The 14,551-nt window shown below is 41.0% G+C and overlaps 1 protein-coding gene across 2 annotated transcripts in view; it reads left to right on the forward strand.

Moving 5' to 3' along the window:
* Window positions 1-14,551, forward strand: part of ATP8B4 (ATPase phospholipid transporting 8B4 (putative)) — a 576,024-nt gene that overhangs the window by 300,086 nt on the left and 261,387 nt on the right. For both annotated transcript variants that reach the window (XM_073618636.1, XM_073618637.1), the window contains exon 8: window positions 6,177-6,249. In XM_073618636.1, the coding sequence (XP_073474737.1) occupies window positions 6,177-6,249 (73 nt within the window). The remainder of the gene's footprint in view (window positions 1-6,176; window positions 6,250-14,551) is intronic.

The following is a 14,551-nucleotide window of genomic DNA, read 5'->3' on the forward strand; positions in this document are numbered from 1 at the left end:
GCCCATTGCTTTTTATTTTTCTGGTGGTTTACCACCGCTTTAACTGTATCTGAGAACCACAAGAAAACTCAATTTAATTAACTTTTTTTTTTTTTTTTTTAATTGAAATTTTCATAATAAAGTTGCAAAAATTAAAACAGAGTCAACAGTCAGCACTACAATACACCAGCACCAGTGAACAATGCAGCTCAAGACCATACCAGTGACCAGTTTCAAAGAGGTAAAAAAGGAAAATAAAGCACACATTTACAGAGTCAAATCGCATCACCCCAGGGATATCAACAGGTATTGAACCAGGTGCTCACCAAGGCCTGCATATAGTTAGCATTTTGCCCACAGTAGAAACTTTTAACTAATAATAAGCAGTTAATCCGAAGCAGTAGAACTATCATTCATCCTCATTCTCATCCTCACCTTTTCAAATTTAGTTGATACCCCTCAACTAAGATATGTAGCTTTGTACAGCGGTAAGGCGGTATTTATTAACGCCTTCCAAGCCACAATGGCAGGGGCCACCAGTTTCTTCCATGACAGAATGATTATTTTTTTACGTGCATAATACATAAGCAGGGTAAGTAGTGTATGGATCACCTTTTTTGGGTGCCAAAAAGTCCCAACAGCCTGCTATGGAAAGTCTGATGGTAATCGTCGTAACTGACTTGACACAGTCCATAACCCACGCCCAAAACTGCTGGATTGGTGTGCAATGCCAGAAAATGTGCAGAAAATGTGGAAAGATTCTTGCAAGTTTAGCTGGAGTATAATATATTCTGTGGAGAAATTTGAATTGTATCAGGTGATCCCGTACTGACACCAGTCTGGAAAAAGGTTCCACACATTGTCCCAGTCATCACTATCAAGCTGCGGGAAGTCTGACAACCAGGCAGCGTGACAGGAGGCCACAACCTTGGTAGTATCTATAAACAACAGACAGGGCTTTAGGGAGGTCTTGGTCTCTAAGCAAGGATTCCAGATCACTAACTTGCACATCTATGTTAGAGAACCCAAATTTAGCAGAAAAAGCGTGCCTAATCTGGAGGTAGCGAAATAAATGTGAGTTAGGGAGCTTTTACCTGTATTTAAGCTCCTCAATTGTCAACTGCACCCCATTACCAACTACTGAGCCCACTGTCTTGATCCCATATATCATCCAAATAATGGGGACAGGATAGGAGAAAAACTGAGGCAAATAGAGATTAAGCCACAATGGTGTATAGCGAGACACCACACTGTCTTGGAGTTCAGCTTTCCTAGTCAATTCCCATTCCTTAATGACAGATCGCATTGACCCCATAATGGCCCCCCCATCCAGCGGAACATTAAATGGGACAATGGCCTCGTAGAATCCTACAACTGCGGCCTCCAGTGATACTGCTCCATCATCATCAGGCTGTGTCAACCACTTGTGTGCAAAGACTAATTGTCCTGCTAAGAAGTACCTAGTAAAATTGGGTACCGCCAACCCCCCTTCTTTCCAGGGCTGCTGCAGTACTTGTAATCTGAGACGGGGTGCCCCCCCCCCCCCCAAGAGAGTCCAAAACTACCCTGTCAATTGCCTGGAAAATAGTCTTGGGGATCCAAACCAGTAAGTTTCGGAAAATATATAAAAATATGGGGAGAATTTTCATTTTTAACAAATACATTTTACCAATCAGGGAAAGACAGCAAGTTACGCCAGGCTTGTGTGCGGTGTTTAAGGGTTTGCAGTATGGGAATTATTTAATTCATTTTTAATATTCACAGCAAAGTCACCCATCCATGTATGTCTCATCTCCATGCTTTATTTTGTTGAAAAATAATTTTGAAAAACACCCCTCCACCTAGCATTTCTAGTCACAGCCATCTTGAAAAAGGGCATGTGATTTATGTATCCATTTACTAACTGGAATCCATCTGCCTAAGTTCAGGCATGCAGGAAGGAGGGTGTGGGTAGCTGAGAAAATGAAGGCAAATGAAGAACTTTTTTTATTAACGCAAACAAAAAAGATTAAACAGGGTATATAAAAAAAAAAGATTTAAAGCTGAACTCCAGGCAAGGAGCTAAAACACGTGGTAAAATATAAGGTTGGAAATGTTTCACCAAAGTAGTTGTAACTCTGTACACCCCTACTAGAATGCACAACCAGTGATCTTTAACAATACATTTTGTACAGGTTGCTCAAGAACAATCACTACTTTGAACACTGTTATCCTGGATCTTGCATATCAAAAATGTTAAGGGCTCATTCACACCTAGTGCAGTGATTGCCATTTTACCACACTGGGTAAATGCCAGCCACTGCTAGGGCACATAAGGTGTGGTTTAGCGAGCTATGGTAAAATGCAGACAAGTAGCAATGTACCGCAGCGCACACAAAGGCACCACGTGCCACGGCACAGTAGTGATGCTGTGTATAGATATGAATGATGGGGTTTATTTACTAAAGGCAAATCCACTTTGCACTGCCTGTAGATCCGAGGGGGACATGCAAGAAAAATAAAAAACAGCATTTTTGCTTGTACATGATTGGATGATAAAATCAGCAGAGCTTCCCCTCATTTCAGATCTTCCCCTCAGATCTACAGGGACTGCTCTTCCTTGTAGTACAAAGTGGATTTGCCTTTAGTAAATCAACCCCGATATGTCACACTGGGGTAGATTTACTGAAACTGGAGCACTCAGAATCTGGTGCAGCAGTCCATGATAGCCAATCAGCTTCTAACTCCAGCTTTTTTAATTAAGTGTGGGCAATAAAACCTGGAAACAGATTTCTATGCACAGCTGCACCAGATTTTGCACTCTCCAGTTTTAGTAAATCACCCCCTCTGTGGACACTTTAAAGTTTAAAAAAAAAGAAAGCAGAAAAAAGCAACTGTACATCACACTGGCCCTCGCTACAGCTCACTACCATTGAAAACTGAAGGCTGCTTGCATGCTTAAAACCCAGCTTTTATGCGCCGGCAGCATTAACCAGCTGTAATATAAAACTAATGCTGTAGCTTATTGAAATGTTCCAGAAATCACAGTTCTCAGTGGTTGCCAACAGTGCATAATTTATAAATACACTTCTTTTAAGATTACAGAGCTGTAAGCACCTTGAAGCTATTACATTTTTTAAATTCATACTGCTCATTTTTTTAGATTATGGCATCCCTGGTAGACTGATAGACTTTGCGGAGAGGGTACACATTCACTTCACAAATGAGCTACTCCATGTGTAATGCGCTTTTCATAGTGTCAGATTAGCTTTAATATGAACCTTTTCTTTTTTAAAACAAATTCACTGGTAAAGTCTGGGCTTTGAACACAGAGTCTTTGCCATGCTCAAAGTTACTGATCTGAGGACGAGTGCAGGTACTTGCAAGCGTCACAAAGTTGTCTGCACTTTATCAGTGATGGCAGTTTATACACTTTGGTGGACATGACCGGTTCCCTTTAACAAAGCTGTGCAATTACCTGAAATTCTGGAAAGCATAAATCCCTGGCAGCCACCACACACTGTATTTCATTAAAAATTGTCCTGTAACATAACTGTTTCCAGCTGTCATTTCTGCGAGAAGCTGAATGGAAGCACTTGTTGCTTTGGACAGCACAGAGATGTTTCTTTTCAGAATCCCTTGGTACACAAGGCCCTGTATCTTGAGGTCAGCATAAATATTTGACTCATTCTATAGTTCAGGAGCAACACTGAGATCTCTCTCATCCCTGTTGTATAATAGCATTTATAGAGTTTACTATTCTTAGGAGCTCATTCACACAGCACATACATTATTACAACATAGAAAAATGTGCATGCATTTAAAGGTGTTTGCCATGTTTTTAATTTTTCATGCTTTTTGTGTAGTTTTATGTCCCGCACTTTTCTGTAGATTTCTGTTGAAACAAGACTATTAAAGTGGTACTAAATTGAAAAAAAATAAAAAAATAAAATAACCAACATGTTATACCTACATGTTCTGTGCAATGGTTTTGCACATAACAGATCAAATCCTCCTCATCTCGAGTTCCCCGCTGGTGGCGCTACTGGCTTCTCCCCCCTGCTGAGTGCTTCTATAGCAAGCTGCTTGCTATGGGGGAACTTATGCGTGCTCGCTACCAAACCCCGCTCTGTGTGTCCATTGACACACACAACGGGGCTCAGCCCCACCCCTCACTCCCTCCTCACTGGCTGTGATTGACAGCACTGGTAGCCAATGGCTCCTGTTGATGTGTTTGAGTCAATAAGGAGGGGGAGAGCAGCTGCTTTCATGCACATTGCTGGATCGAGATTAGGCTTAGGTAAGTATTTGGAGGGACGGGGAGCTGCACACACAAGTTATTTTACTTTCATGCATTCTAAAAAAAACCTTCAGCCTTTAGAACCACTTTAATGTTATCAAAGGAAGCCATAGCACAACAAAGGAATCCCTATTATCTGCATTTATTATGTAGGATTTCCATAAGCTTAATAATGACAGCCCCCGTCTTAGGATGGGGACTGCTATTGTTATGCTTGTGGGTGTCCTATACAATAAACGCAGATATTAGTGATCCCTCCAGTGTGGGGTTGCTTCCTTTTCTTGCATGGTCCCTGCTAGTGAGGATGGCTCGGTCTACCTCCAGCATCCGGTATTCAAGTGGGGGTGGGGAGGAACAGCTTGGTGCGGAGAAATCTGTGTAGAGTAATCCATTTTGTTAATGTCGTTTACATTAAGGAGGCTTCTTTTATACGGTTCCTTAAAAAAGTATTAATACCCCCTGAAATCTTCCACATTTTGTCACGTTACAACCAAAAACGAAAATGTATTTTATCATTTTCCTTCTACTTCACACAATTATATGCAACTTTGTGTTGGTCTATCACATAAAATCCCAATAAAATACATTGACGTTTTTGGTTGTAACATGACAACATGTGGAAAATTTCAATATGAATACTTTTTCAAGGCACTGTATGTACTGTGTATTCGAAATAATCCTAAAACCAAAAATCTAATTTATTGCAGATTACGCATCCTTGGTTAGGTGGCTGTGTTTATTTTACTTTTGCAGGCCCATTTTGCTTTATTTTCACCTGGTAATCCTGCAAATAACACACTTCCTGTCCCTGGGTGACTTCGTCACTTCTCCGCTGTCTTTTTAGAGGGAACCATGGATGTCACCCTAGGCTGTTTTCCTGGTATGGACTACAAACATGTCTATCTACTTCCACTACATGGAGGGCAGGACAATTAGTAGTTTACAGAAGATATCTAGGAAGGAGGATATTTGTCGGTGTAGCTTACATGAATTATATGGACACAGCATTTCTGGCCAGATCAACAGGTATTTTCTTAGCTTGAAAAAAAAAAAGAAATGAAATGAAGCCGCCACAGCTAAGAATTGTAAGCTACAACATTTTACATATTTTGTTCTTGGGTTTAGTTAACCTTTAACGCAGTAATGATTTTGGCTCTAGGTTCCATGCATCAGGGACATTTATCACTGTACTACAGATGTTTGTGATTGTGTTTTCTTTTGAAATTTTAATTGAAATGTCTGTAAAAATAACAATCAAATGTCTCTGCATGTTTTACATGGCAAAACACGGAGAGTGTATAATAAAAATAAAAAACAAAGGGAGCGCTGTGATTTGTAGATATTAACTTTAGTTTACAAAGTTGGAGGCTGGCCCTCCCATGCCTAGCTACTGGTTATTGAGCCTACCCATCATGCTCAGTAAGCAACAGTTAGTGGGGGGGCTGAAGAGGGCAGGATTCAGCATTGGTTAGCAAGGTCTGGATTTATATATCAGGTGTCCCGGGGTGGGTGAGGTATGTGAATACAGGTGAGGCTTGAGGGTATCTGCTTCACAGTCTTTATTGATGGGAATAAGTTGTGCTTGACATATATTTTTTATTTTTTTTACTGTTTCTTTGTTGCAGCTTTGTTCCCCAAGATTTTTTTTTAAGTTTGGCAATATTCCTACTAAAATTGTTTGGAAGATAGTATGTAGTAGGTGAAGAAAATTCATCCTCATTTGCACTTTGCTCACCACTTTTATTTCCATGGTATCATATTGGCGAATCCACTCGGAATGTCACGGTTGTTCATCTTGAATTTTTGCTTTCCTTTGTTACAGAATTACTGGGACATCAGGCTGATTGAGAATGGCAGAAGGAATTTTGTGAGACAAAATCATTTATGTTCTTTCTTTTTTTTTCTTTGTCTTTCACAGACTACAGAATGAGAAATGGATGAATGTAAAAGCGGGAGATATCATCAGACTGGAGAATAATCAGTTTGTGGTTGTATGTAATAATTCCTATTTGTTTTTATTGATTTGCAGATTTTTTTTCAATATCATAACTACCAAAAGGATAGGCAATAAGACATGTAAGGCTTCAGTTAAAAGCCTTGAATAGGTTTCTGGAAGTTAGAAAAAAAATGTAATCTTGGCTAGAGTTGGGAAGGTTTAAAAACTCTGTCAGATTTTTATTAGCGTTTTTTTTTTCATCATTTTGGAGCATTTCCCTTTATTATCTGCACCAGTGATGGTGGTCACTTGGAAAGTTTGTGAGGGAAAATGATTCCAACAATGTCACAGATAACAAAGGTCAGGTATTTAACCTAAAGCCGAACTAAAGACAAGAATACTCACCAATGCCGCAACAGCCACAAGTTTTCGCTCATGTGCGGCCCTGTGTACATTCTGCAGATAATTGCAAACAAGCATATTTATTTTATTGCATGTCTCCTCTGCAATAAATAACTGCCCTTTAGCAATTTTTTAGCGTTTATCGTTAGTTATATTCATAATTGTCTCATATAAGGAAAAGACAATGTTATAAACAACATTAAAAAGGTATTAGAATATACAGTAGGGTTGGAAACATTAGTGTGAATCCAGTCGCAAAACTTGAACTCTGTAGCGAGAGGTGGAAACACACAACACTGATTCAAAGAAGTTTACTTTAATTTATACATAATGCACAAGATATTGATGTGACTGATGATAGAGACAAATTTCTGTGGTATAATGACAATGCTTGAGTTAAATTGACACTTTCGCAAAAAAAGTTATAAAAAAAAACAGTTCTTTTTAAAACATAAGTATAGGACTTCCAGTTCTGGTGCCTTATGAGTATGGATGCATAGTAGCTGAGCTTCAGCCAGCCCTCATGCTTCAGTACAAAAACCAGTACCTACATATCACAAATTTACCCCAAGCACTGGAGGTGGGGGGACCAGGCAGCCTTAGACCCCATTCACACAGGGGCAACACGACTTGCCGGTCGCCTCAGCGAGGCGACCTGCAAATGAATGGCCGGGCGACTTGCAAAACGACTTCTGCATAGAAGTCTATGCAAGTCGCCCCAAGTCGCCCCCGAAGTCGTACAGGAACCTTTTTCTAAGTCGGAGCGACTTGCGTCGCTCCCCTTAGAACGGCTCCATAGTACAGAACGGGAGGCGACTTGTCAGGCGACTAGGTCGCCTGACAAGTCGTCCCTGTGTGAATGGGGTCTTATGGTGAGGTTCATATCAAAAGTATCACTGCAGAAGAAACAATGCACTAAATGTGAAAAAAGCAAACCTGCTTATCCAGGATGGTGGACAAAGACAAGAGACCTTGCCACACTCAGCAAAGATGAAGAGAACACAACAGATGCAAAACCTTTACCAAACCTGGTGATCAGCAATGCAGGTAGCCACACATCTTAAACATGACTTTGTTAAAATAAATAATCATCCAGCCCCTTCAGAAAGTGCAGGACAAGGTTGCCAATAACGAACACAGAATTAATTCCCTGGAACAGCGAGTGAACTTGGATCAAATCACTACTCAGACTCCAAACTATTCCTATGTACAGGATTGAATACCTCGAAACTAGATCCAGGTGTAACAATTTGCCTTTTGTGGGGCTTCCAAAACTGCTTAAACCTCGTAACTCACATAAATTCTGTGCTCATGGCATCCTTCAAGCAATAGGACTGCCAAGCCTGTTCGAAGTATTAAGGGCACACAGACTAGGCCTGTCATAGCCTGTTATCGGGACTCTGCTGAAAATGCTAAGAACCCATGGGCATATCGGGCACAAAGAAATCTTTTAGTGTAGGGACACAAACTTCTGAATTTTTGTCACCTTTCACACTGATCCACTGCAGTTTCCCTGCAGCATGGTGTCCTGTGGTTTTTGTGTAGATTACCCATGCTTTGCCATAGACTTCCATCAGATTGGGCAGTTTGTGTGTTTTTTGAAAGCACACCAAAAGTCCTTGCAGCTGATCAGTGTGAACGGGACCTAAATTCACTCACTTAGTGTCCGCTAGAGATTGATTAATTCAATTTAATTTCCTGCACAGCATATATTACACCCCAACAAAGTTATCTAAAATTTACCCGGGTACATCGGCTGAATGTTGGCGCTGCTCACTGTCCCCGGCCAATTTTAGTCACGTCTTTTGGCATTGCCGGGTGGTCAAGGAGTTTTGGTCTGATGTTGGGCGCTGTATAACAGAGATTACATCTATACCTGTTTCCTTAATGGTGGCAACATGCTTACTTGGCTTTGTGGAGGGCTTGGTACCTACTAGGGCCCAATGTACCTTACTTAGCCTGTAGTTTTATGCATGTAAGGCACTGATCCTTTATTGAAAAAAACCTGTGACGCCCTTACTATCATACTGGAAAGGGCTTGTAAACAAAGTGATTCCGTTCTATAGAGCGACATACCTGAGCAGAGGATGTCCAAGGAAATTTGACAACGTTTGGAAAATTTGGTTGGACAGTGATCTTCCTGTAGCCTAATGACTATATAGACTTGAGCTGGAAGGGGAGGTCTGCCTGGGCCTGGATATTGGAGTAAAGGGCTCTGTTGTTACTGCATCCCCACTGGGATTATTCTGGGACTGACTGCTGTTTCAATGGCTGTATGTGGAGATGATTGCTGGACTCAATACTATGAGAACTGTACAGTTTCTATAATAATGTCTTTTATATGATGTTGGTATGTGTACCCATATTGTTCTGGGGACTTTGCATCTGGGAGGGCGGATTTGCCCACGAGTTGGTGAACCTGGATTGGGGGGGGGGTGCTATGTTATGTTGTTTATGATTCCCGCCCTTCGTGGCGAGGTGTGTTTTTATATTTTTCTCTTTTTGTACTATACAAAACTAATAAAAAAATAGTTTGCAAAAAAAAAAAAAAAGATGATCTCATAGTGGAGCACTCCCCCAGACAATTTATTGGGAGTAGTATGAGAATGGATGGAAGTTTAAAAATGATGCTTTCAGTCGCTGAAACTTCTAAAGTTTGTGGAAGAAGTTCAAGAATCCAAGCAAATTTCTGTATTAGGAAAGAAGAATTAAATTGCCAACTGCACCAGAGTCAATGAACACTTGTAATGTTGCAGTGGAAATGGTGATGTGCACAAAAATGGAGGGAGGTAGAGCAAAGGGGTGAAAGTGAACATCTAAGATGCCCTCATCAAGGCACACTAATGTTGGAGTTTCCTAGCCACTGTGGGCATTGCTTCAAGAAACGTCCCATCTGGCTGCATTAAATACACAGGCCTTGGGACAGGTGTTGAGTTCTTTCCCTGGAGGGAAGGCGTGAGCAGCCCAGTTGCATAGGCTTTTCTTGGGGTGGTGAAGCAAAGACATTAGGTGGTTTTAGGAGATGCTTGAAGGTAGGTGCCAGGTGAGGAGTGAAGGTCTTACATTGAAGAACCCTCTCTTGGACATGCTCTAAAAAGCTAATGTCAATCTGTGTGGCCAGGGAGACAAGGTCATCAAGAGTGGTAGCAGTCTCTCAACTGCCCAATTCGTTTTTGATGTGATCTGCAGAAGGTAGTTGTAAGAGCTTTGCTAGTACAGGAAACTGCTCCCAGACTGGATGGGTCCCCAGGCCAAGGCTTGACCAGAAAGCAGGGAAACTATATAAGCCTCTTTGGCCCATCCATTGGGAGGTTCTGCTGCTGCAGTTAAAAATAGAGTCTACATTGATTCACAAAACCGCAGCAGGCCTTGGGTTCTTCAGAGATACATGAGAGTTAGTAAGTGTAGCATGGAAGCAACCGATGAACTGAATTGATGCACTTGAGAAGGTTGTGGTGGGCCTGGAGTTACAGGAGCCATTGGTAGAGAAGTCTGAAGTTGCTCCAGCTCAGTGGAAAGGGCATGAATCACCTGAACGTTGCGTAGCCTATACCCGTGTACCCATGTAACCCAATAAAGGACTTTTATTCAAGAGCATCTGAGTCGCCAGCCCTTTTCTGATTCAAGTACTGCATTTTGGGGCCTGAACGTCCTAGCTAGAGCACCGGATCACAGTTCATAGATCATCATATTGGCAGTGGAGCTGGGGTATCATTTTGCTTCTCTTATGAATCACCTGAACCTGGTCGCCTCCTGGAGGCTGAGCCTTTGCATGAGACACTTGGGATCCACCACTGACTGATTTTTCTGTCCTGGTTCCAGCAAACTGTCAGGGTGTCGGCAGTCCATACTCATTTGGAACAGAATGACCAGAGATTGATGGTAGTAACTGGACTTGTATGGGGGTGCAGATCACAGAGGAATCACTAAAAGGTATTGTTTCCCTGAGAGTCACCGGGAAACACTGGAAGCTTTGGCCATGGAGTGACAAGACAATCTGGTAACCAGAAGCAGAGACATAAAACATTAGTGTGGGGAATGACAGCAGAGGTATATCTGCTACTGGGTGATACTGAATACTCCAAAGGCTTGGCAGGAACAGGACTCAAGGTGCCGACTACTCAACTGCTGCTGACAGTTCCTAGGTTTCAGTTCCCTGACTCAAACAGGGATGGGATGAGAGGAAAACAAGTGAGAGCCTCTGGAAGCACTGGTTTGCTAGGATTGTGTGAACTCAGGAACAAAAGTGAGAGTCTCTGGGACTACTGGTTTGCTAAAAACACAAGTATACAGGAGGAGTGCATTAGGACAGATAAGCCTGGACAGGGGAGGTCAGTAAAAGCAGGAGGTTGAGCCGTGGTTTTACCACCCCATTCCTGCTAAGGGCTCCTGGTTGTTAGGAAACCAGTACTTGCCAGTGTGATAACAACCAGGTGAAAGGCAAGGAATATTGCAGGCGTTATTTGTGATTTTTTTTCTCAGACATTTGCAAAATTAAGATTTTGTGCCTATACCCATTAGTAACAATCATAGCATAGAGAAACTGGAAAGTAAGATGTTCTCATTTGTACATAGCATGGTGTTTGGGTGAATGGGAGCCACACAGGATTGTTCAATCCAAGCAGTCTAGTCTCTTTAGATAGAGAAGAGAAAGTTCCAGTGTAAAGATTCCAGCATTTAGTTTTGTGTAGGAAAGTTGGAAAGTTGCTTGCAGCCTGGCTTGGTTTTCAGTTTTTTATCGTTATCTGCATTCCACAGAAGATTACCCTCACTTTCTGTCCCAGTGATAGTGGTCTTACCTTCCAACTCTGTCCAAAACCTAAACGGTTTAAGCTGGAGTTAGAGTTTTAAAATGAGGATTGGCACAATTATGTGTTTATCACAAATAAACTGTTGAAGTATGTAAATGTATCATGAGGTATTACAGTAAAAAGTTTTCATGGAAAAGTAAATATATCAGCAATTTTAAACACTGAAAAAGTAATATATATAAAAATTATATCTGCGCTCGGTTGGTAAAAAATCAGCAGCTGAACACTATAACCCAGATATTGGGCACAAAGGATAAATGCAAAATATAAAGTGCAGCGCTAAATTAAACTGTGAATATTAAATGACACAATGCCTACCAGCATGTGATGAATAAAGTGCGAACGTGCAATGATACAATGTCACTATAACCAATATTTAATATTAATAATTAACCTAACCTGCTATATTAATTTAATTATTAATATTGAATATTGGTTATAGTGACATTGTATCATTGCACATTTGCACTTTATTCATCACATGCTGGTAGGCATTGGGGGTTATTTACTAAAGGAAAATCAACTTTGCACTGCAAGTGCACTTTTTAGCTTGCACGTGATTGGATAATAAAATCAGCAGAGCTTCCACTCATTTCAGATCTACCACTTAGCTTTATAGCGACTTCACTTCCAAGTGCAGTTGCAGTGCAAAGTGGATTTGCCTTTCGTAAATAGCCCCCATTGTGTCATTTACTATTCACAGTTTAATTTAGAGCTGCACTTAAAAGTAATAGTGTTGCCTAACAGCAGGGACCACAAAGTTCTTACTATTTGTTTTGAGCCAGAAAACTCTCTTCTTTGTGCCTCCATGAAATAATTTTCACATTGTCACCAGCAGCCTGACACCCCCCCCCCCCCCCCCTTCAGGAGTAACCCCTGCCATATAGAATTGTATCTATAGCCAATAGAGGGTACACATTTAAGAGGGGGGCTTTTATTTTTAGGAATTTACAGCGGCAAACGGGTGCACTTTGAAGGGGCTGTGTCACAAAGCAAAACAGTTATTTAATTAGTTTTCGGTGGAAGCAGTCATTTCTCAGTTTCATAGCTATGTCCCTGCCCTGGGATATGTTTGCTTCCATCAGCATCTAATTACTTTATGAGATAATCTATTTAAAGTGTGTCTGTTGCACATATGGAACGGTCACCAGTACCAATATGAAAGGTGAACCTAATAAAATCTGATGGGTTCATGTCTGTTACATATCATTCAGCCGAGCATTTGCTTTAAATGTATGCGTCATTACATGCAATATGTCATGAACATAATTAAAGTATAAATGAGGAGCAACCCTACTTCTTCAAGGATGTAAATATATGAATGTGAAAAATAGTAGTCCAGATTTCGGAGTATATTATCTGGAACAAACAATAATTGCTGATGGGTTTGTAGTGTTCCTGATGAATAGTTATGTCAGCTGCTATTGCTGCTCTTCCCTTTTTTAGAACTTTAGTTCCTTGGCTGCCATGCTAAAGCTAAAACTTCTCTGATACCTATTTACAGTGAGCAAAAACTATATTCCAATCTTTCCCACTAGACAGGTTATTCCCGTGTGATGCAGCCATCTCAGAGAAGGTGAATTCATATTTGCATTACAGCCTGCATAGTAAAACCACCTCTGCAAATTCTGTAGCAGTTAAATGTCTCGGATTTCTGCAGGGCAGTAGGCTAGAGATGGGGATGGGGGCTTTAAGCAGTATTAAACCCAAAACCAAAATGTAATATATTGCAGCTTACCAATCATTAGATGTGGTGGCTGCATTTGTTTTATTTTTATAGGCTTTTTCCCTTCTGTTTTCTCCTGGTGATCTGGTCAGTAACACACCCCCTGTATTGCAGTGCCTCCACTCTGGATGCACAGGGGCACCTTTGGACAACAGCATCTGGGGGTAGGGGAGTATTAGATGCACTAGCAGATTTAGGTTAAAAAATTTAAGCCAACCTCCAGCTCACACTGTAGTTACAGAAACAGATTTTTTTTGCCTTTTGGGGTTAAGGTTTTACATGTATAAATAAAAGCTGGTCCTTGTAAGCACCCCCGGCAGCGTTAAATGGTTTGTCTTATCCCTCTAACTGCTACATTTGCAGGAGAGCTTGTTCTGTTGAAAAACAACATACTTACTGGCTGGATCACCAGGTGAACATAAAGGAAAGAAAACTAATAGAGCCATCATATCTAAGAATTTGTAAGCTCGAATACAATGTTTGCTTTTTGGTTAATTCTTGCTTTAACCACTTCAGCTGCGGAAAGTTTCACCCCCTTAATGACCAGGCCATTTATTGTGATACAGCACTATGTTACTTGAACTGACACTGTACTCAAATAGAGCTTTTTTTTGGTGGTATTTGATCACCTCTGCGGTTTTTATTTTTTGCGCTATAAACAAAAACAACCTGACAATTTTGAATAAAAAAACAATATTTTTTACTTTCTGCAGCTATAAAACATCCCCAATAAAAAAAAAAAATGTAAAAAATCTAATTTCTTCATCAGTTTAGGCCAATATTTTTTTCTGCTACATATTTTTGGAAAAAAAAATCTCAATAAGCATATCTTGATTTTTTTGTGCAAAACTTATTGCATCTACAAACTATGGGATAGATTTATGGCATTTTTATTTATTTTTTTACTAGTAATGGTCGCGATCAGCGATTTTTAGCGGGACTGCGACATTGCGGCTGACAAATTGGACACTTAACTGACACTTTTTGGGGACCAGTGACACCAATACAGTGATCAGTGCTAAACAAAAGCACTGTCACAGTATAAATGATACTGGCAGGGAAGGGGTTAACACCAGGGGCGATCAAAGGGTTAAGTGTGTCCCTGGGAGGTGCTTACTAACTGTGTGGGGGATGGATACACTGGAGCTTAGCTAAAACACAAGATCTCTCTTTTATCCCCTGACAGATCAGCGGTCTGCCTTCTTTACATCTTTGCAGACTGCTGCTCCGTGTCTCCACAGAACAATCGGTGGGTTGTGGCGGCCATCATGGCCGCTGTCCAATCACAGCGGGAGTGGCACTTTGGCCCCTACACCCCGTGCACAAAATCACGTACAGGTACGTGATTTTGTGCAGCCGGGCCGCCCTGCTACAGTATATATGCGGTGGGCGGTCTGGAAGCAGTTAACTACTAATCT

The sequence above is a fragment of the Aquarana catesbeiana genome, linkage group LG03 (genome assembly GCF_042186555.1).
Source record: "Aquarana catesbeiana isolate 2022-GZ linkage group LG03, ASM4218655v1, whole genome shotgun sequence".
In the NCBI taxonomy this organism is placed as follows: domain Eukaryota; kingdom Metazoa; phylum Chordata; class Amphibia; order Anura; family Ranidae; genus Aquarana; species Aquarana catesbeiana.